Source organism: Haematobia irritans, chromosome 3 (assembly GCF_050003625.1).
Source record: "Haematobia irritans isolate KBUSLIRL chromosome 3, ASM5000362v1, whole genome shotgun sequence".
NCBI lineage: Eukaryota > Metazoa > Arthropoda > Insecta > Diptera > Muscidae > Haematobia > Haematobia irritans.
This window is the reverse complement of record NC_134399.1, coordinates 11,565,784-11,589,755: the sequence shown is the minus strand read 5'-3', so window position 1 is coordinate 11,589,755 and position 23,972 is coordinate 11,565,784. Positions and strand designations below refer to the sequence as shown.

The window sequence follows — 23,972 nt, the reverse complement described above, 5'->3', positions numbered from 1 at the left end:
TTTTGAGAAATTTTTTCTATAGAAATAAAGTTTTGAAAAAATGTTCTATCGAAATAAAGTTTTGGCAAAATTTTCCATTGAAATAAAATTTTGACAAAATTTTCTATAGAAATAAAATTTTGGGAAAATTTTCTATAGAAATAAAATTTTGGGAAATTTTTCTATAGAAATAAAAATTTAAAAAAATTTTCTACGGAAATAAAATTTTGAGAAAATTTTCTATAGATATAAAATTACGATAAAATTTTCCATAGAAATAAAATTATGACAAAATTTTCTATAGAAATGAACAAATTTTCTATAGAAATAAAATTTTGACAAAATTTTCTATACACCCTCAAAAAAAATCGCCTCTTTAACATATGTTCCAAACATATTTTGCAGGAAGCACATATATTATTGGATACTGCCGAAACATTAACATATTTGTTTTATGTGAACATATTATATGTTTGGAAGCATTTTGAGCCCAAAAATATTATATGCTTGGAAGAATTTTTCCCAAAGACGATTGTGCTCATTCCCTAACATACTCGTAATTCTCACTTCCACAAAATATTTTAGTTCTTGGCACCTTTTTCTGTAATACAAATAATGTTGAAGAAATTATTCACTTTTATAAATTATTTAAATTTTACCTTTCGCCTGCACGGAGAATCGAACCGAGGACCATACAGTTTGTAAGCCAACACACTATCCACTGGGCTACGTAGCTGTTATAGTCACCAGCAGATAAATATCGTTATAAGCTACATTTGTATAGCATAGTTTGCAGCGCCCACGAGCCCATGCAAACATAATATTATTTAACAGAAACATACATTTGTTTGCCACGTGGAGCAGTGGTTAGCATGTCTGCCTTGCATGCAAAGGGTCGTGGGTTCAATCCCTGCTTTAAATTGTTTTAGCTGCAAAACTCGAACTTAATGCTCCCTTTTATATTTGAAGGTGTCCGTCAACTCCTCGTGGACTACTTATTAATAAAGAGGAACTAAACTTTGTTTTTATACATTTTACTGTGTAATTTTTCACTATTTCCTCCTTATTTCATTTTACTGTTCCAACTGTAAAAAGAGTATAGTGCCCTTTCGTTATTTTTATGAAGACCCCTGATTCCTTTTAACGAACCAAGAAAAAAATTGTTCCCATAATGCCAAAATGATAAACAAAACACATGTCCACACATACATAAAATACTGCTCTCACGGCGAAAACACATGCTGTTTTTTTTTTAATGTCTATTCTCTTGGTTCCGAATGTCTGTTCTCTTTATTCAAATTAAATAATATTTAGACTTAAGGATATCAAATTTTTGGCGTTATCATAAACCAGTTTTCCGAAACAACATACAAGCGGTTTCAAAGAAATTGTTCTCTTTTGATTCTTTCGCTGTGTTATGTTAATATCTTTTATCAACTCTCCCGGTTTCCATCTCTATTTCTTTCTCTATACTCTCTCTGACGCTTTGAATAAAATATCACAACATATGTATGTTTAGTCGAAATTTGTAAATTTATACATGTTTGCATTCACACATATGATTTTTATGAAACATTCATGCCCCAAACATAATATATTCTAACATATTAACATAGATGTCCCAAACATTTAGTGTTAGTTTAGGTACATTACATGTTTGCACTTAAATATATTGTGTTTTAAAATTGTGCCCGAAACACATTTTGTTTATATCGGAACATTTGAAAAACCTATTTTTCTAACAGTGTAGAATAAAAATTCTCATTCGTTTTGTTATTGTTGGTTTTTTTCTACAAGTGTAGCTTAACCAACAGAGGAAAATAATGTTTGTCAAATTTATTTGAGCAAAGCCCTATAGACTGCAAGATGGTTGGATGGACGGACGTTACGGAATTACCACATTCTTCATCTGAATCCTCTACTTGCAACAACACTATCAACCAATTATCAGAATAAATTCAGGCAGTTCATTAAACCCAACAATAAACCACACTTGAACCTTCCGAAAAAAGGCTTTACATTGATAGCCGGCTTATGCCGAAATAAATTCGTACAAACATCTCTCTTTTTCTTTGCCACCGTCAAATCATCGATTTGAGTGCAAGACTCAAGTGTGGTTTACTTTTGGGTTTAGTGAACTGCCTGATTTTTTTCAGATAATTGGTTGATAGTTTTGCTGCAAGTAGAGGATGCTGATGAGGAATGTGGTAATTCCGAAAAGTGCGTCCATCCAACCATCTTGCAGTCTATAGGGCTTTGCCCAAATAAATTTGACAAACATTATTTTCCTCTGTTGAAAATTTTCTATAAAAATAAAGTTTTGACAAAATTTTCCATAGAAATAAAATTTGGGAAAATTTTCTATAGAAATATAATTTGGAGAAATTTTTCTATAGAAATAAAGTTTTGACATAATTTTCTATAGAAATAAAGTTTTGACACAATTTTCTATAGAAATAAAGTTTTGGGAAAATTTTCTACAGAAATAAAATTTTGGAAAAATTTTCTATGGAAATATAATTTTGAGAAATTTCTCTATAGAAATATAATTTTGAGAAATTTCTCTATAGAAATCAAATTTTGAACAAATTTTCTATGGAAATAAAATTTTGAGAAATTTTTTCTATCGAAATAAATTTTTGGCAAAATTTTCTATAGAAATAAATTTTTGACAAAATTTTCTATAGAAAAAAATTTTGAGACATTTTTCTACAGAAATAAAAATTTTAGAAAATGTTCTATAGAAATAAAATTTTGAGCAAATTTTCTATACAAATAAAATTACGATAAAATTTTCTATAGAAATAAAATTATGACAAATTTTCTATAGAAATAAATTTTTGAGAAATTTTTTCTATAGAAATAAAGTTTTGACAAAATTTTCTATCGAAATAAAGTTTTGGCAAAATTTTCTATAGAAATAAAATTTTGACAAAATTTTCCATAGAAATAAAGTTTTGACAAAATTTTCTATAGAAATAAAGTTTTGACAAAATTTTCTATAGAAATAAAATTTTGGGAAAATTTTCTATAGAAATAAAATTTTGGGAAAATTTTCTATAGAAATAAAATTTTGGGAAATTTTTCTATAGAACTAAAAATTTGAAAAAATTTTCTATGGAAATAAAATTTTGAGAAAATTTTCTATAGGTATAAAATTACGATAAAATTTTCTATAGAAATAAAATTATGACAAAATTTTCTATAGAAATGAACAAATTGTCTATAGAAATAAAATTTTCATTCGTTTTGTTATTGTTGGTTTTTTCTTTAATCATTGTTGTTGTTTTTTTGATTTCAGCTTAAAATCATGCATTGACTAAACCATAAGTGTAGCTTAACCAACAGTGGAAAATAATGTTTGTCAAATTTATTTGGGCAAAGCCCTATAGACTGCAAGATGGTTGGATGGACGCACGTTTCGGAATTACCACATTCCTCATCAGAATCCTCTACTTGCAGCAACACTATCAACCAATTATAGTTTAGTCAATGCATGGTTTTAAGCTAAAATCAAAAAAACAGCAGAAATAAAATTTTGGGAAAATTTTCTAGAGAAATATAATTTTGAGAAATTTCTCTATAGAAATAAAATTTGAGAAAATTTTCTACAGAGATAAGATTTTGAGAAAATTTTCTATAGAAATAAAATTTTGAGAAAATTTTCTATAGAAATAACCTTTTTAACAAATTTTCTATAGAAATAAAATTTTGTCAAAATGTTCTATAACAATAAAATTATGACAAAATTTTCTATAGAAATATTCGTTTGGTAGATTTGTGGTAAGATTTTCTTCAAATCCGTAGTTAACACATATTGTTAAAGATGTGTGTAAAAATTGTTAAAAATTGCGTTGAGTGAAAAAGTCCCTTCGTTGCGCGCATACGTCCCTATAAGACGCTAAATATTAGAAAAAAATCTACATGTAGAGGAATTTCCCATACTTCTGGCAACACTGCTCTGACTTAAATGCCCCTCTCATTATTGTTCATCATTGATTTGGACAATATATCCCACAAATATAGAAATTATGAAGATAGTTGGAATACATTTTCGTCCATAGAAAACATGGTGACCGAACACCCATTTTCATTTTTTGGAACATTTGGAAGACAATGGTGTTTTGTTTCGAAATCTTAATGTTATTGCAGCTCGCAGGCTGGTATGATAATAAATTTTATATATTTTTTCAATTCTTAAATAATTACCGATATTTACCGCAGAGACTATTTTTTCATAAAAGCTTATCAAAATTTTTTTTAGGGATTTTTGTGAGGAATTTTGATTTAAATTCGGAATTTTTGGGGACGAAAGCGTTCTAAATTGGGAAGAAGAACTAGAAAAATTCTCTCAACATTGGTTCACGTGACCAGGCATTGTTGTTGCCTAGGGTTGAATTTAAAAATTTGATAAGCGCATTCTTTGAAGGAAATGGTATATTGTTGTTATACCATTTCCTCCAAAGAATTCGAATATATTTCAGTTTGACGAAATGCCGCTAGCTTTTATGACGAAAAAAATTAAGCATTTTCAATTTGTGCTCTCCGTGATATCACGCAACTTGCATAAATTTTGGTATACATTGGCAGATTTGTGCTCATGAATAGGGTTGCCAAGTTTTAAATTTACATTCGATTAGTACTTTCCAAAATGTTTTAAAGTAATTTCAATTGGAACATCTAATAATTTCTTATTTTGAAAATTTTACTTTTTGCGCTGTTTTCCGATTTTCGCCCACAGTGCACTGGTGAGAATTCAATCTGCGTTCTTTAATTTACTGTATATCTTTCGTTTTCCATATATCCCATGGTGCTGTAAGTGTCAATGCACAACATTCCAATACGTACTGAGTTGACATGTAATCATCTATGAGAAATGATGGAAACATAACTACGAAAACGGGAATTAATATATCGTTAAGCCATGTACACAGAAAAAAAATATTTTTTTTTGGGTTCAATCACGAAATATTAAATGGTTTAATTACAATAAAAAATTTATAGCCAATTCAGCAAAAATAATTGTTAATATATATAATTTAATAGATTCAATTAGTTTGTGTGATTGGTTTGAAATAATATATATTTTTGTTAATTAGATTAAAAGTTTTACTGAAAAGGAAATATTGTCTTATTTTTAATTAAAACAGCGTCAACCAAAGTAAGAATAGAATCAATCACCAAAGCCAATTAAAGAAATAACTTTTTAAGAAAAAAAAATTTGTATTCGATTCAAACATGTTCCCGATGAAAAAGTAAAATTTTGCTTTTGAAACATGCTTGGCATGATCATATCACTTCTCTGTGTGTAGCAAAAACAAAAAGAAAATATTTCCTGGTTATAGCGGCTAAAGAATAAATGAGAAAATCGTCCAATATTCTTTAAAACACAAACGATTATTTCATCTCACAACCATGGTTGCCACGGTTGGTGGAATTCCCCCAAATACGGAAGATTTTTTACTGTTTGGTAGATTGGTAGAATTATTGATGTTTTAGTAGGCTTTTCACAAATTTTCTATAAAAAAATAAAATTTGGACAACATTTTTTATAGAAATTATATTTTGACAAAATTTTCTGTAGAAATAAAATTGGGACAAAATTTTCTATCGAAATAAAATTTTGACAAAAATTTCTGTGGAAATGAAATTTCAACAAAATGTTCTATCGAAATAAAATTTTGACAAAATTTTCTATAGAAATAAAATTTGAATAAAATATTGACAACATTTTCTATAGAAATAAAATTTTGACAAAATTTTCTATAGAAATAAAATTTTGACAAAATTTTCTATAGAAATAAAATTTTGACAAAATGTTCTATATAAATAAAATTTTGACAACATTTTCTATAGAAATAAAATTTTGACTAAACTACAAGAGTAGCTTAACCAACAGAGGAAAAGAATGTTTGTCAAATTTATTTGGGCAAAGCCCTATAGACTGCAAGATGGTTGGATTGACGCACGTTTCGGAATTACCACATTCCTCATAAGCTGCAATAAAAACAACAACAATGCTTAAAGAACAAAACCAACAATAACAAAACAATACAATTTTGACAAAATTTTCTATAGAAATAAAAATTTTGACAAAATTTTCTATAGAAATAAAAATTTGACAAAATCTTCTTTGGAAATAAAATTTTGACCATTTTCTTGGGAAATAAAATTTTTACAAAATTTTCTATAGAAATAAAATTTGGACAACATTTTCTATGGAAATAAAATTTTGACAAAATTTTCTCTAGAAATAAAATTTTGACAAAATTTTCTTTGGAAATAAAATTTTGACAAAATTTTCTCTAGAAATAAAATATGGACCAAATTTTCTATGGAAATAAAATTTCAACAAAATTTTCTATAGAAATAAAATTTGAACAAAATTTTCTATAGAAATAAAATTTTGACAAAATTTTCTATAGAAATAAAATTTTGACAAAATTTTCTATAGAAATAAAATTTTGACTAATTTTCTATAGAAATAAAATTTTGACTAAATTTTCTATAGAAATAAAATTCTGACAAAAATTTTAGTAGAAATAAAATTGGAACAAAATTTTTTTTAGAAATAAAATTGGAACAAAATTTTTTTTAGAAATAAAATTTTGACAAAATTTTCTATAGAAATAAAATTTTGACAAAATTTTCTGTAGAAATAAAATTGGACAAAATTTTCTATCGAAATAAAATTTTGACAAAATGTTCTGTGGAAATAAAATTTCAACAAAATTTTCTGCAGAAATAAATTTTGACAAAATTTTCTATAGAAATAAAATTTTGACAAAATTTTCTATAGAAATAAAATTTTGACAAAATCTTCTTTGGAAATAAAATTTTGACAAAATTTTCTTTGGAAATAAAATTTGGACAAAATTTTCTATAGAAATAAAATTTTCACAAAATTGTCTATAGAAATAAAATTTTGACAAAATTTTCTATAAAAATAAAATTTTGACAAAATTTTCTATAGAAATAAAATTTTGACAAAATTTTCTATAGAAATAAAATTTTGACAAATTTTTCTATAGAAATAAACAAATAAACATTTCTATAGAAATAAACATTCTCTAGAAACAACATTTTCTATAGAAATAAATTTTTGACAAAATGTTCTATAGAAATAAAATTTTGACAAAATTTTCTATAGAAATAAAATTTTGACAAAATTTTCTTTGGAAATAAAATTTTGACAAAATTTTCTATAGAAATAAAATTTTGACAAAATTTTCTATAGAAATAAAACTTTGATAAAATTTTCTATAAAAATAAAATTTTGACAAAATTTTCTTTGGAAATAAAATTTTGACAAAATTTTCTCTAAAAATAAAATTTTGACAAAATTTTCTCTAGAAATAAAATGGTGACAAAATTTTCTGTAGAAACAAAATTGGGGCAAAATTTTCTATAGAAATAAAATTTTGACAAAATTTTACCTAGAAATAAAATTTTGACAAAATTTTCTATAGAAATAAAATTTTGACAAAATTTTCTTTGGAAATAAAATTTTAACAAAATTTTCTTTGGAAATAAAATTTTGACAAATTTTTATTTGGAAATAAAGTTTGGACAAAATTTTCCTTGGAAATAAAATTTGGACAAAATTTTCTATGGAAATAAAATTTGGACAACATTTTCTATAGCAACAAAATTTTGACAAAATATTGTCTAGAAAAAAAATTTTACAAAATTTTCTATAGAAATAAAATTTTGACAAAATTTTCTATAGAAATAAAATTTTGACGAAATTTTCTTTGGAAATAAAATTTTGACAAAATGTTCTATAGAAATAAAATTTTGACAAAATTTTTTCTATAAATAAAATTGTGACAAAATTTTCTCTACAAATAAAATTTGGACAAAATTTTCTATAGAAATAAAATTTTGACAAAATTTTCTATAGAAATAAAATTTTGACAAAATATTCTCTATAGAAATAAAATTTAGAAAAATATTTTGTTTTTGTTTGGTAGGTTGTTTGGTAAAAAATTTCTCCAAACTTATATTAGATTATTTTTGGCTCGAATGGCAATCGTGTTTAAAACCCACGGAATTACAATCCAGTACAGAATTGAAACAAAACAAAAGCACTCGCTCCCCTTAATAGCATAGTGCAATTTATCAATTTATAATTATCCAGTTTTCATATTGGTTTCGTAGCAAAAGGTCACGCAAAGTGTTTTAAGCGATGCAATTAAAATGTCATATTAAATATTACAGGGTAGCTAACACGTATATGTCTTTAATAGATTTTTCTAAATATATATATGATAGCTCCATATTATTTATTACATTTGAGATTATATTGTTTATAGGACACCAAAGGTATTTTCACCAAAGTTTATTTAAAAAAAATCACAGATTGGTGTTTTTTTATTTTTATTTATTTAATATATTTATACACGCACAATAAGACAAGGTCTTATAATTCATGTGCAAGATTATCATAACATAAAATTTTTCAGTTTTATGGAAAATCTTATTTTTGGTGAAGCGGTGTTTTCAACACATTGAAGAACGGTTTTTGTTTTTTACTTTAACTCCAATTTTTACGAACTTCTAAACCGTACTATGGACATATCGGTCACATTGCCTATATATTCCATATGCCAGTTAAGAACTTAACTGCCGGAAATTTATCATTTAAAGTTAACCAGAGAGAAGATATTTCCATTTTTCTTTCAGCTAAATTTTGTCATAATTTTATTTCTTTAGAAAATTAATGTACCTCTTAGTGGAAGAGGTATATTTTGCAAAATCTACCAAAACATCAAGAATTCTACCAATCTGCTAAACAATAAAAAATTTACCATTTTTGGGAGAATTCTACCAACTGTGGTAACCGTGCTTGCAACTCATTTTTGTAAAGATTCAGATAAATACTCAATACAATAGGTGGACAGATCAAGCATAGGCGAAATTATTGCCATTAAAAAAAAATCAATGAAAAAGTTGTCGTATGGTTGTTTATCATGTCAGCTACCCTGTTTGTAATAATTATTAATAATAATCTTCTAATACTACTGTTACTTTAATTGAGTGTAATTTTATGATTTATTACCCCCATTCTACCATCTAAACTACTTTCCTTTATGTGAGTAAAGTGGTAATTATAAAATTAGTTGGATTGAGTGTTATTTAATTATAACATACGATTTGTTTTTATTTAATATATGTATGTGTTCTTTTGAAATGTTAAGCCTTTCAGTTCCTTCACAAAAATTTTATTTCTATATAAAATTTTGTCAACATTTTATGTCTATAGAATTTTTTTTTAAACTTTATTTCTATAGAAATCTTAGTCAATATTTTATTTCTATAGAAAATTTTGTCAAAATTTTATTTCTATAGAAAATTTTTTTAAAACGTTATTTCTATAGAAATCTTTGTCAAAATATTTTATTTCTATAGAAAATTTTGTCAAAATTTTATTTCTATAGAACATTTTGTCAAAATTTTATTTCTATAAAAAAATTTGTCAACACTTGATTTTTATAAAAAATTTTGTTAAAATTTTAAATTTTAAAATTTTTTTTAAAAATTTTCTATAGATTTTTTCAAAATTTTATTTTTAGAGAAAATTTTTTTAAAATTTTATTTCTATAGAAAATTTTTTCAAAAATTTTATTTCTATAGAAAAATTTGTTAAATTTTTATTTCTATGGGAAATTTTCTCACAATTTTATTCTATAGATTTTTTTTCAAAATTTTATTTCTATAGAAAATTTTGTAAAAATTGTATAGATTTTTTTAAATGTTATTTCTTTTTTTCTACAGAAAATTTTGTCAAATTTGTATTTCTAAAGAAAATTTTCGCAAAATTGTATTTCTAGAGAATTTTTTCAAAATTTTATTTCTATAGAAAAATTTGTCAAAATTTTATTTCTATAGAAAATTTTGTCAAAATTTTATTTCTCTAGAAAATTTTGTCAAAATTTTATTTCTCTAGAAAATTTTGTTCAAATTTTATTTCCATAGAAAATTTTGTCAAAATTTTATTGTTACAGAAACTTTTGTCAAAATTTTATTTCTATCGAAAATTTTTTCAAAATTTTATTTCTATAGAAAATTTTGTTAAAATTTTATTTCTAAAGAAAATGTTGTCAAAATTCTTCTTCTGCTCTACAGTCCCCATGCTGAAATCTTCATGCCAAATTAAAAGCTCGGATATTAAGAAGTTAATAAAAATATCTTAAATCAATTAATGTATGTATGAGGAATTCATACTCATACTATTTTCTATATTATTTTTATTTATTTATTATAATTACAAATTACAATAAACTTATTTATACGGGCACCAGCAACTTGAGGCTATCGGCCTTTATTTTCTATATAATTTTACTAGCGTAACCCGGCCCGCTTCGCTGCGCCTTCCGAAGCGTATTTGGAGGAACATTTTACATTAACTTAGTCAACTATATCCTTCGTGCTGAAAACAAATTCGAAAAGATTTCAATTCTTTTAAACAAATCGGACTACTTGATTTTTCGTTTATAGGTACAAATACGGCGGGAGAGGGTGTACCCTTTCCTCCAAATTTTTTTAATAATGTTCTGTATTCAAGTAGTTGGACAATCTTCTATACTTCTTGTGAATTTTAAGTGGGTTTTGTCAAGGAAAGGTATCCTTCTCCTCAACATATCTGAAAATTAAGCACTATATTATAATAACATACAAAGAATTACTGTTTCCCATGCAATAAATCGGAAAAAGCAAAAGTAGTAAAAAATTTTACCACATTAACATTTGCTAAAATGTTGGAAAATGATGCACCCTCTACGTTGGCTGCCAATTTCATGTAAATTTAAGTTCTTTACTAAAAAGAAGTCTGGCAGAAGCCTGTGCAAAAATCATAAAATTATGTACCGAGTTCCCATTTACGGACAACCCTCTACTTTCAATTTAAGAAAAAAAAAACGGACAAAAGGGAACCCTCTCCCCACCTTCGCTCCACTCCGACCTGATATCGGACTATCACGTACCCTATATTAATTTCGCAACTACTCAATGGTCCCTATAAATTCTATCGAAGTAAATCGATAAAGTTTATTTCAATTTTCCCCTTCCCCAACCAGATATCGAAAAATCATATACTAATTTAAAAATTATGTATAAATTTAATCACCTCCTGCCACGTCCCTGTAAATTTCAAGTAGATCGGAGATGTTTAAATTGTGCTCTATTGTTTTAAAGGGACGTCACTTTCCCCGATACAATATCGACACCCCTAACCTTCCCTGAAAATTCTTGAAACTTTCCTTCAAGTGTGGGGCAAGGAAGGTTGCCTCTTCGTTCATAACCTTCCCCCACTGCTTTTGTAAATTTCAAGAAAACTTAAATTTTTTTTGTAGTTTTAGAGGAGGACCTTCTCCCCGACCAAATGTTGAAAAACTTATCTTTTGTAAACGTCCCAGAAAATGTCAATCAAATTATAAGCCTAAAGGGGCGGCCTCTCTTCCGTCCAAATATCACAAAATCAGGTATCAACTATTACGGTTGACGGAGGTTACGATCTCTCCCCAGTCCTCTGTAAATTTCAAGTAACTCGGTAAAGTTTAATTGTTTCTCTGTATGTACTTAAGAGAAGCGGATGTCTCCCTATGCCCTTTTATTTTTATTAAAAAATCAGGAACCTGATATAAATTTCGTAACCCATGTTTTCTATAAAATTTCAGTCGGGGGAGTTTAGTTTTGTTTGAACTTTCAAAAAAAAAAAAAAAAACAAAATTGGGCAAAGGGGTGGTCCCCCTCCCCGACCAAATATCGAAAAATAATGTAGCGGATTTTTGTCTACATGCCAACCCCAACATTCAATGAAAATTTCAAGCAAATCGCATAATTTTGTTCCAAGTTTCAAAAAGTAGGGCAAGGGGGAGGTCCCCCTCCCCATCAACATATGAAATCATCGGGTACCCCATATTAATTCCATAACCTCACCACATGTTCTCTGTAAATCTCAGATAATTTAGAGAATTTTAGTTTTTTTCACTGTACTTTAAAAAAAGTCGAACAAAGGAGAGGCCCCCCTCCGCCACCAAATATCGAAATAAAAAGTAGCGGATCTTGCTCTAGATGCCAACACCAATCTTCAACGAAAATTTCAACCAAATCGGTCAACTTTGGTCCAATTTTCAAAAAGTCCGACAAAGGGGAGGTCCCCCTCCGCGACCAGGTGTCAAAAAAAGAGGTACCCTATTTTCACCACATGAACGCCCCATACGATCTCTGAAAGTTTCAAGTAAATCGGTTCAGCCGTTTCGGAGCCAACTCGGTACATACAAACAAACAAACAAACAAATAAACAAACATAGATTGAATTTTATATATATAGATAGATAGATGTTAAATTCAACATAAACACATGAAAATATGTCCCATCCGAATATAGATAACAAAACTAATTTTTTTTTTCAACTTACCACAAATAACATCCAATGTGGCCAAATTAATCCATTGACCCATATGAACTTTTCCATCGTTATCCATTTTACTTGCATCATTAATATTTTATATTAAAAAGCGAGAATTTCGCTCAAACACATCGACAAACTGTTCCAATATCTTGAAATGAAAGGCCGGTGTCAATATCTTGCGACGTTTAAACCATTTTGCCGGCTTACTCAGTAATAAACCTTCACATAACCAATTGGCAAGTAAACCATATTCAAAAGATTTTGTCAACCAAGTTGTAGTGCCTAGAATCACTTCCAAATCTTTGGTATTTGCCATAAATATACTAAATTGCAAACCAAACCAAAATTTTATAGTATCACCATATTCCAGCATTATATTTTTAATGATATTGAATACATCTTCAGGTTGACATCCGAAAAACAGAGAAGCATTACCCAAAAGTGGTAGAGGTTTGGGACCGGGGAATTTCTTTGATAAATGCCATGTTCTTAGGAAATTTTTTAAACTGGGTAAAAATATTAAAAACACCAGCGAACATAAAGTGAATATCAAATAAGCGAAATACATTTTAAATTAATTATTAAAAGCGCACACTTTCGATGGACCATTAAATTTGGTCCTCGCGCACCGATAAGAATAACACACTGAGGCATATTTGACAATCAAAGCTAAGTTGAAGTCGAATATTCTTCGTTTTAATGTCAATGTTGATGATAAGACCTTATTACTATACATAATAAAATACAGTGTGACTGATGTATATTGCTACTAACTTGGGGTTACTATCATTTCTTAATTGCTTGTCTTACAGATGACAAATTTATTTTATTGTTTACCAGCTTACAAAAACATTTGGATCTATTGCTATCAGAAATAAATTTATTCGTAAAGGAATTCAAGCGTGATGACAGTGTGATTGTTTTATATTTGGGTGGAAAACCACAAGCGGCTATCGTTAGAGCGCTTCAGCATTTAAATGTGAATAAATCATTTGTTTTTCTTACCATTGATCGTTAGTGTGTAAATACCAAGAAGATATCGAAGTTATAGACAATTTTGTCACAATTTTATTTCTATAGAAAATTTTGTCAAAAATTTGTTTCTACAGAAAATTATATCAAAAATTTGTTTTCACAGAAAATTTTGTCAAAATGTTATTTCTACAGAAAATTTTGTTAAAATTTTATTTCTATACAAAATTTGGCAAAATATTAATCCACAAACAACAAAATTTTATTTCTATAGAAAATTTTATTTCTATAGTAAATTTAGTCAGAAAATTTTATAAAAATTTTATTTTAATAGAAAATTTTGTCAAAATTTTATTTCTATAGAAAATTTTGTTAAAATTTTATTTCTATAGAAAATTTTGTCAAAATTTTATTTCTACAGAAAATTTTATTTTAATAGAGAATTTTATTCCTGTAGAAAATTTTGTCAAAATTTTATTTCTATAGAAAATTTTGTTAAAATTTTACTTCTATAGAAAATTTTGTCAAAATTTTATTTCTATAGAAAATCTTGTTAAAATTTTATTTCTATAGAAAATTTTGTCAAAATTTTATTTCTACAGAAAATTTTATCAAAAATTTGTTTTCATAGAAAATTTTGTCAAAATGATACTTCTATAGAAAATGTTGTCAAAACTTTATTTCTATAGAAAATTTTGTTAAAATTTTATTTCTATAGAAAAATTTGTCAAAATTTTATTTCCACAGAAAATTTTATCAAAAATTTGTTTTCATAGAAAATTTTGTCACAATGTTACTTCTATAGAAAATTTTGTCAAAATTTTATTTCTATAGAAAATTTTGTTAAAATTTTATTTCTATAGAAAATTTTGTCAACATTTTATTTCTACAGAAAATTTTATCAAAAATTTGTTTTCATAGAAAAATTCTGTCAAAATGTTACTTCTATAGAAAATGTTGTTAAAATTTTATTTCTATAGAAAATTTTGTTAAAATTTTATTTCTATAGAAAATTTTGTCAAAATTTTATTTCTACAGAAAATTTTATCAAAAATTTTAATTTAATAGAGAATTTTATTCCTGTAGAAAATGTTGTCAAAATTGTATTTCTATAGAAAATTTTGTTAAAATTTTACTTCTATAGAAATTTTTGTCAAAATTTTATTTCTATAGAAAATCTTGTTCACATTTTATTTCTATAGAAAATTTTGTCAAAATTTTATTTCTACAGAAAATTTTATCAAAAATTTGTTTTCATAGAAAATTTTGTCAAAATGTTACTTCTATAGAAAATTTTGTCAAAATTTTATTTCTATATCAAATTTTGTCAAAATTTTATTTCTACATCAAATTTTGTCAACATTTTATTTCTACAGAATATTTTATCAAACATTTGTTTTCATAGAAATTTTTGTCAAAATGTTACTTCTATAGAAAATTTTGTCAACATTTTATTTCTATAGAAAATTTTGTCAAAATTTCATTTCTATAGAATATGTTGTCAGATTTTAATTTCTATAGAAAATTTGGTAAAATATTAATTCCACAAACAACAAAATTTTATTTGTTTAGAAAATTTTGTGCAAATTTTATTTCTATAGTAAATTTAGTCAGAAAATTTTATAAAAATTTTAATTTTTTAATTTTAATAGAACATTTTATTTCTGTAGAAATTTTTGTCAAAATTTTATTTCTATATCAAATTTTGTCAAAATTTTATTTCAACATCAAATTGTGTCAAAATTTTATTTCTACAGAATATTTTATCAAATATTTGTTTTCATAGAAAATTTTGTCAAAATGTTACTTCTATAGAAAATTTTGTCAAAATTTTATTTCTATAGAAAATTTTGTTAAAATTTTATTTCTATAGAAAATGTTGGCAAAATTTTATTTCTATAGAAAATTTTGTCAAAATATTAATTCCACAAACAACAACATTTTATTTCTTTAAAAAATTTTTTGAAAATTTTATTCTATACACAGGGGAAAATATCACCAAAATATTTCCAATTAAAAAGTTAATTGAAGTTGAATGTTTTTTCAATTAATAAATTAATTGATACAATTAACTTTTTAATCAAGATAGAAACATTAAGTTAATTAAGTCAATGATTGAAAATTTTAAAATTGTTAATTAAAAAATTAATTGATACAATTAACTTTTTAATCAAATTCGGAAGACTAAGTCAGTTAAAAAAAGTGATGAACATTTCTTAATCCAAATAAAAACTCTAAGCCATTTCAGAAAGTAATTGAAAATAGTTACCTTTTTAAATAAAAAATTAATTGGGGGTTGCATTCAAAATCAATTAAATTTTTAATTGAATCAATTAAAAAATTAATTGAAAATTGCTAATGACATCAATTAATTTTTTTATCAAGAATTTTTTCTATACCCAAGTAAAACTGTGATTGATTGATGCTATCATTTTCGTGATTGAAGACATTTCAATTAAAAAATTAATTGGATCAATTAATTTCGTGATTGAATCAGATTTTTTTTTTGTGTGTAGTAAATTTAGTCACAAAATTTTATAAAAATTTTATTTTAATAGAAAATTTTATTTCTATACCAAATTTTGTCAAAATTTTATTTCTATACCAAATGTTGTCACAATTTTATTTCTATTGACAATTTTTTCAAATTTTTTTTTCTATAGAAAATTTTTTTAAAAATTTTATTTCTATTTTTATGTTAGCCTGATATCAATGCAGGCTTTTTGTTGGTACATTAGTGTAGTAACAAACCGAAATTTAAAAAAATATTGAGGGATTGTAAGTTATACGAAAAGATGATGCACAGTGGTGGTGAGAAAATGGTTAAATTTGGCAAGAATAATTCTCATAAGTAAGGTTAGGTTAGGTAGAATGTATCAGGCTCACTTAGACTATTCAGTCCATTGTGATACCACATTGGTGAACTTCTCTCTTATCACTGAGTGCTGCCCGATTCCATGTTAAGCTCTATGACAAGGGACCTCCTTTTTATAGCCGAGTCCGAACGGCGTTCTACATTGCAGTGAAACCACTTAGAGAAGTTTTGAAACCCTCAGAAATGTCACCAGCATTACTGAGGTGGGATAATCCAACGCTGAAAAATTTTTGGTGTTCGTTCGAAGCAGGAATCGAACCCACGACCTTGTGTATGCAAGGTGGGCATGCTAACCATTGCACCACGATGGCTCCCAACAATTCCCTTAATCTTCCTGTCCAATAAGCTCGAATAAATATTGTAATAATTTCTAGTTTAAAATTTTATTTCTACAGAAAATTTTTGCAAAATTTCATTTCAATAGAAAATTTTGTTAGTATTTCATTTCCATAGAAAATTTTATCAAAATTTTGTTTCTATAGAAATTTTTTCAAAATTTTATTTTTCAAGATTTTATTTCTATAGAAAATTTTGTTAAAATTTTATTTTTATAGAAAATGGTTTCATCACTTTATTTCTATAGAATATTTTTAAAGATTCTATTTCTATAAAAAAATTTTGTTAAAATTTTATTTATATAGAAAATTTTGTCATCATTTTATTTCTATAGAATGTTTTCTCAAAAATTTATTTCTATAGAAAATTTTGTCAACATTTTATTTTTATGGAATATTTTGTTAATTATATTTCTTTAACAAATTTTGTCAAAAATTTTTTCTAAAGAAAAATTTCTCATAATTGTATTTCTGTAACAAATTTTGTCAAAATTTTTTTCTATAAAAAAAATTCTCATAATTTTATTTCTATGGAAAATTTTGTCAAAATTTTATTGCAATAGACAATTTTGTTAAAATTTTATTGCAATAGAAAATTTTCTCAAAATTTTATTTCTATAGAAAATTTCGTCAAAATTTTATTTATATGGAATATTTTGTCAAAATTTTCTGTTTAAAGAAAATTTTGTGAATTTTTTTTCAATAGAAAATTTTGTTAAAATTTAATTTATAGAAAATTGTATTTCTATGGAATATTTTGTGAAAATTTTATTTCTATAGAAAAATTTGTCAAAATTTTATTTCTATAGAAAATTTTGTTAAAGTTTTAGTTTTATAGAAAATTTTGTCAAAATTTTATTTTTATAAAACATTTTGTCAAAATTTTATTTCTATATAAAATTTTGTTAAAATTTCATTTCTATACGAAATTTCGTCAAAATTTTATTTCTGTGGAATATTTTGTCAACATTTTATTTTTATGGAATATTTTGTTAATTATATTTCTTTAACAAATTTTGTCAAAATTTTTTTCTATAGAAAAATTTCTCATAACTTTATTTCTTTAACAAACTTTGTCAAAATTTTTTTCTATAGAAAATTTTTTCAAATTTTTTTTTCTACAGAAAATTGTTTTTTCTATAGAAAATTTTGTCAAAATTTTATTTTATAGAAAAATTTCTCAAAATTTTAATTCTATAGAAAATTTTGTAAAAGTTTTAGTTCTATAGAAAATTTTGTCAAAATTTTGTTTCTATAGAAAATGTTGTCATAATTTTATTTCTCTAGAAAATTTTGTTAAAATTTAATTTCTATACGAAATTTCGTCAAATTTTGTTTCTATGGAATATTTTGTAAAAATTTTATTTCTACAGAAAATTTTATGAAAATTTAAAAAGTTTTGTCAACATTTTTTTTTTATGGAATATTTTGTTATTATATTTCTTTAACAAATTTTGTCAAAATTTTTTTCTATAGAAAAATTTCTCATAATTTTATTTCTATGGACAATTTTATGAAAATTTAAAAAATTTTGTCAACATTTTATTTTTATGGAATATTTTGTTAATTATATTTCTTTAACAAATTTTGTCAAAATTTTTTTCTATAGAAAAATTTCTCATAATTTTATTTCTATGGAAAATTTTGTCAACATTTTTATCTGTAGAAAAATTTCTCATAATTTTATTTCTATGGAAAATTTTGTCAAAATTTTTTTCTATAGAAAATTCTCTCAAAATTTTATTTCTATAGAAAATTTTGTCAAAATTTTATTTTATACAAAACTGTGTAAAAGTTTTAGTTCTATAGAAAATTTTGTCAAAATTTTGTTTCTATAGAAAATTTTGTCATAATTTTATTTCTCTAGAAAATTTTGTTAAAATTTTATTTCTATAGAAAATTTTGTTAAAATTTTATTTCTATGGAATATTTTGTCAAAATTTTCTGTTTAAAGAAAATTTTGTAAAAATTTTTTTCTATAGAAAATTTTGTTAAAATTTTATTTCTATAGAAAATTTTGTTAAAATTTTATTTCTATAGAAAATTTTGTATATTTTGACAATATTGTATTTCTATGGAATATTTGTCAAACTTTTATTTCTGTAGAAAATTTTGTAAAAATTTTATTTATATTAAACTCCAGTGTTCAAAAGTATATCAATAAAAGCACTCGGAATCAAGAATTTTTTTGCCGACAAGATTATTAGATTTTCTGAAACAAAATGAATTTTAACCATTTCGAAAAAGATCTATTCGCATACACTGAAAAAAAATTGTCGTATCAAAGATTTTATGTCTTTAAAATACGAATGCAAATTTTGCTTAGCATAGAAGACGCATATCTCCAATATAAAGTTTTTTTCCTTGTCCAAAAGCCGATAAACTTTTCAATGAAGTCGTATTGTCCTTATAATTAAGCGATTTTACTTAAAAATTGGTATCATAACATGAAAGAGAAAATGTTTGGGCTGAGGTCAACTTGACTTTAATAATTCAGAAAAATTCTTTAAATTTAATGAAATTATCTTTAAATTTGTTGTCTTTTTGCATCTTGACTACAAAGCAAAAAAATCGTTCAAATATAGGACATGTTTTCCAACACTTTATTTTAAAGACGTTTTTTAGGTCAAACATACCATAATTTCTACTGGAAGTCGAGTCTTAATTTGGAAAATAAAGTTGTCGTTAACTCGCTTTTAAAGGACTTTGATAGCATATGAAGAAAAAAACTGAAAAAGCAAAAAATTAAAATTTGCTACCTAGAAGCAAGTACACAAAACCCAAATTTAAAAGAGAATTGTGTCTTAAAAGTATCTTTTCTTGTATTCTCCGTTTCTTTGGATCGGAATCAATACCAACATTTTTAAAGTAAAGACAAAATCTTTGGAACCGGGCATGCTTTTTTTCAGTGTACCTTTGAGTGTTTGCTTGCCCCAAAATGGCTAAATTATTTTTCTATTAGTCCATATTGTGGACTAATAGACCATATAACATATATGGTTAGTAAATTGATTTGATGTTTGCAGGTTTGCATGATTTTAGGGGTTTTTTTCTTGATAGATCTTTTTTGTTTGCTTTTAAACCGTTTCATCTTGGCTTTTCCGGATTCCTACACATATTTTCTTTTTCAAACTAATTTATTTTTATTTATTTTTTTTTTCAAATTTTTAATGAAAATTTCAAGAACAATTTAAAATTAATTATTTATCTGATGGGGGGGACACCAACAAATTGCCAACATTAATCAGAAGGCATGTCACAATGATACGCGTCGCCACCTATTAATATAAGAGAGAGAGAGAGAGGAAAGAAGTGTAACAGCGTTTATTTCAACTTAAATATTTTTGCTAACAGAATCATTAGTTTGAGAAGATATTTATTAAATAAAATTTTAACATTTGCTATTACAAGAAAACTAATTAATCACATTAGTGCAGAAGCAAAAGAGCACGCGAACAAAAACATTCACATACCAGAAACAACAATGTATTTGTCATTTATTTACAATGGCCCAAAATTTCTTCTAATATTGTTGCTAAGGGCTGGGCAATCTTTCTATATTCATAGGAAAACAAAGCCCAAAACCATACGGTTGTGAGGAAACCAAAGGATTCCATAGTAGACGTTTCGCAAAAATTGTTTTGGTCAAGGCTCTTCATGAGAGATAAAAAAAAATATTTTTATATTAAATAATATTAGACATGTATTACTTTAAAACTATAGAAATAAAATTTTGACAAAATTTTCTAAACTCATTCCACAGTCAAATACAATTTACAATGGAGTTAGAGAAGGATAACAAGCTACCATATTTAGACTGTAACATACTGAGAGATGATAATTGTTTGAGGCTGAATTGGTATCAAAAACCAACAGCAACTGGACGACTAATAAATTATAATTCAAAACACAATAAAAGTATAATCCATATGACAGCAATCAATTTTATAAAGGGTGATTTGTTAAGAGCTTGATAACTTTTTTTAAAAAAAAAACGCATAAAATTTGCAAAATCTCATCGGTTCTTTATTTGAAACGTTAGATTGGTCCATGACATTTACTTTTTGAAGATAATTTCATTTAAATGTTGACCGCGGCTGCGTCTTAGGTGGTCCATTCGGAAAGTCCAATTTTGGGCAACTTTTTCGAGCATTTCGGCCGGAATAGCCCGAATTTCTTCGGAAATGTTGTCTTCCAAAGCTGGAATAGTTGCTGGCTTATTTCTGTAGACTTTAGACTTGACATAGCCCCACAAAAAATAGTCTAAAGGCGTCAAATCGCATGATCTTGGTGGCCAACTTACCGGTCCATTTCTTGAGATGAATTGTTCTCCGAAGTTTTCCCTCAAAATGGCCATAGAATCGCGAGCTGTGTGGCATGTAGCGCCATCTTGTTGAAACCACATGTCAACCAAGTTCAGTTCTTCCATTTTTGGCAACAAAAAGTTTGTTAGCATCGAACGATAGCGATCGCCATTCACCGTAACGTTGCGTCCAACAGCATCTTTGAAAAAATACGGTCCAATGATTCCACCAGCGTACAAACCACACCAAACAGTGCATTTTTCGGGATGCATGGGCAGTTCTTGAACGGCTTCTGGTTGCTCTTCACTCCAAATGCGGCAATTTTGCTTATTTACGTAGCCATTCAACCAGAAATGAGCCTCATCGCTGAACAAAATTTGTCGATAAAAAAGCGGATTTTCTGCCAACTTTTCTAGGGCCCATTCACTGAAAATTCGACGTTGTGGCTCGTTAGTAAGTCTATTCATGATGAAATGTCAAAGCATACTGAGCATCTTTCTCTTTGACACCATGTCTGAAATCCCACGTGATCTGTCAAATACTAATGCATGAAAATCCTAACCTCAAAAGAATCACCCTTTAGATCGAATCTTAAGGATAAGTGATGCAGAATTCCACAAGGAGAATGAAATAAAGATAAGACAAATATTGACCACAAACGATTTTCCAAATAGAATAATAAGCAGACTAATAAATCGCGTTAAAAATAAAACACTTGACGAAAACATTAAAACTAAGACTATTGAAGAGCCGGACCATAATAAGGATAAGTCATACAAACCCATGACTTACGTTGAAGGATTCTCAGAGCGTTTTTTCAAATCGGACGTATATAACAAGGACAAGATTCAAATTGCTTCACGCACATCGAGAACAGTAAAGGAATTATTCAGCAACACAAAGTCAAAAATAAAGAATGAGGACAGGAGTAACATAGTGTACAAAATTAAATGTAATGGAGACAAGTCCAACATATGCCCAATGGCATATGTTGGCACTACAATAACCAAACTTAAGACAAGACTTTCGTCACATAAATCAGACCTTAAAGCTGTAGACAAATCAGTAGAGCAAAAAACAGCACTTGCAGCTCACTGTGCAACAACAGGACACAAGCCCAACTTCACAGACGTCGAGATACTTGCTCAAGAGAATAATCATAGACGAAGATACACTCTTGAGATGCTCAATATAATAGATCTCTCTCCTGACAAAAGAATGAATTTCAAAAAAGACAAGGAAGAATGCGCCAGAATGTATCGACATATTATAAACAAGCATCGACACAAACGAAGTTTAGTGTACGGTGAATTGCGAAACAAACAGCAGCACAAGAACTCAAGTTAGTTATTTTTCGATAAAATATATTTTCAATAACAATTGTGATTTTTGTGAACATTAAATGTAATTTAATTTTTGTATTTTATGTAGATACAAAATCCCAGAAGATGGTTAGTGGCACTAACCGAAATATTGGAAATAAATATTAAAACAAATCAATAATCGATTGTTTCTATGACCTCAAGCCGAACAAAATTAATAATCAGAATAAACATAAAATAGGTCAACAACACTCAAAAATATTTTTAAGAAATAAAATGTTGACAAAATTTTCTAAAGAAATAAAATTTTGAAAAAAAAATTCTATAAAAAAAAATTGACCGAATTTTCTATAGAACTAAAATTTTGAGAAATTTTTCTATAAAAACAATCCTTGACCGAATTTTCCATAGAAATAAAATTTTGGCAAAATGTTTTATAGAAATCAAATTTTACAAAATTTTTGATAGAAATAAAATTTTGACCAAATTGTCTATAGAAAGAAAGTTTTAACAAAATGTTCCACAGAAATAAAATTTTGACAAAATTTTCTTTAGAAATAAAATTTTTTATAGAAATAAAATTTTGACAAAATTTTCTGTAGAAATAAAATTTTGACAAAATTTTCTATAGAAATAAAATTTTGACAAAATTTTCTATAGAAATCAAATTTTGACAAAATTTTCTATAGAAATAAATTTTTGACAAAATTTTCTATAGAAATAAAATTTAAAAAAAAATTTTCTATAGAAATAAAATTTTGACAAAATTTTCTATAGAAATAAAATTTTGACAAAATTTTCTTTTGAAATAAAATTTTGACAAAATTTTCTATAGAAATAAAATTTTGACAAAATTTTCTTTAGAAATTAAATTTTGAGAAAATTTTCTATAGAAATCAAAATTTGACAAAATTTTCTATAGAAATAAAATTTTGACAAAATTTTCTTTAGAAATTAAATTTTGACAAAATTTTTTAAAGAAATAAAATTTTGACAACATTTTCTATAGAAATAAAATTTTGAGAAAATTTTGTATAGAAATTAAATTTTGACAAAATTTTCTATAGAAATACAATTTTAACAAAATTTACTAAAGAAATAAAATGTTGACAAATTTTATATAGAAATTAAATTTTGACAAAATTTTCTTTAGAAATTAAATTTTGACATTTTTTATAGAAATAAAATTTTGACAAAATTTTCTATAGTATTTTATTTCTATAGTATTTCTAAAAAAATAAAATTAAAATTTTGACAAAATTTTCTATAGAAATAACATTTTCACAAAATTTTCTATAGAAATAAAATTTTTAAAATTTTCTAAGAAAGAAAATTTTGACAAAATTTTCTAAAGAAAGAACATTTTGACAAAATTTTCTAAAGAAATAAAATGTTGACAAATCTTTGTATAGAAATTAAATTTTGACAAAATGTTCTTTAGAAATTAAATTTTGACAAAATTTTTTATAGAAATAAAATTTTGACAAAATTTTCTATAGAAACAAAATGTTTATAAAATTTTCTATAGAAATAAAATTTTCTATAGAAATACAATTTTAACAAAATTTTCTAAAGAAATAAAATGTTGACAAAATTTTCTATAGAAATAAAATTTTGACAAAATTTTCTTTAAAAATTAAATTTTGACAGAATTTTCTATAGAAATAAAATTTTGACAAATTTTTCTATAGAAATAAAATTTTAACAAAATGTTCTATAGAAATAAAATTTTGACAAAATTTTCTATAAAAATAAAATTTTATGCAAAT

General features: G+C 25.4%; 1 protein-coding gene across 1 annotated transcript; it reads right to left on the bottom strand.

Moving 5' to 3' along the window:
* Nucleotides 1-12,427: 12,427 nt before the first annotated feature.
* LOC142230704 (cytochrome P450 4d10-like) lies at nucleotides 12,428-12,981 on the bottom strand. Its single transcript, XM_075301337.1, has one exon. The coding sequence runs from the start codon at nucleotides 12,961-12,963 to the stop codon at nucleotides 12,490-12,492; it is 474 nt and encodes a 157-aa protein (XP_075157452.1). The 5' UTR covers nucleotides 12,964-12,981; the 3' UTR covers nucleotides 12,428-12,489.
* Nucleotides 12,982-23,972: the final 10,991 nt, after the last annotated feature.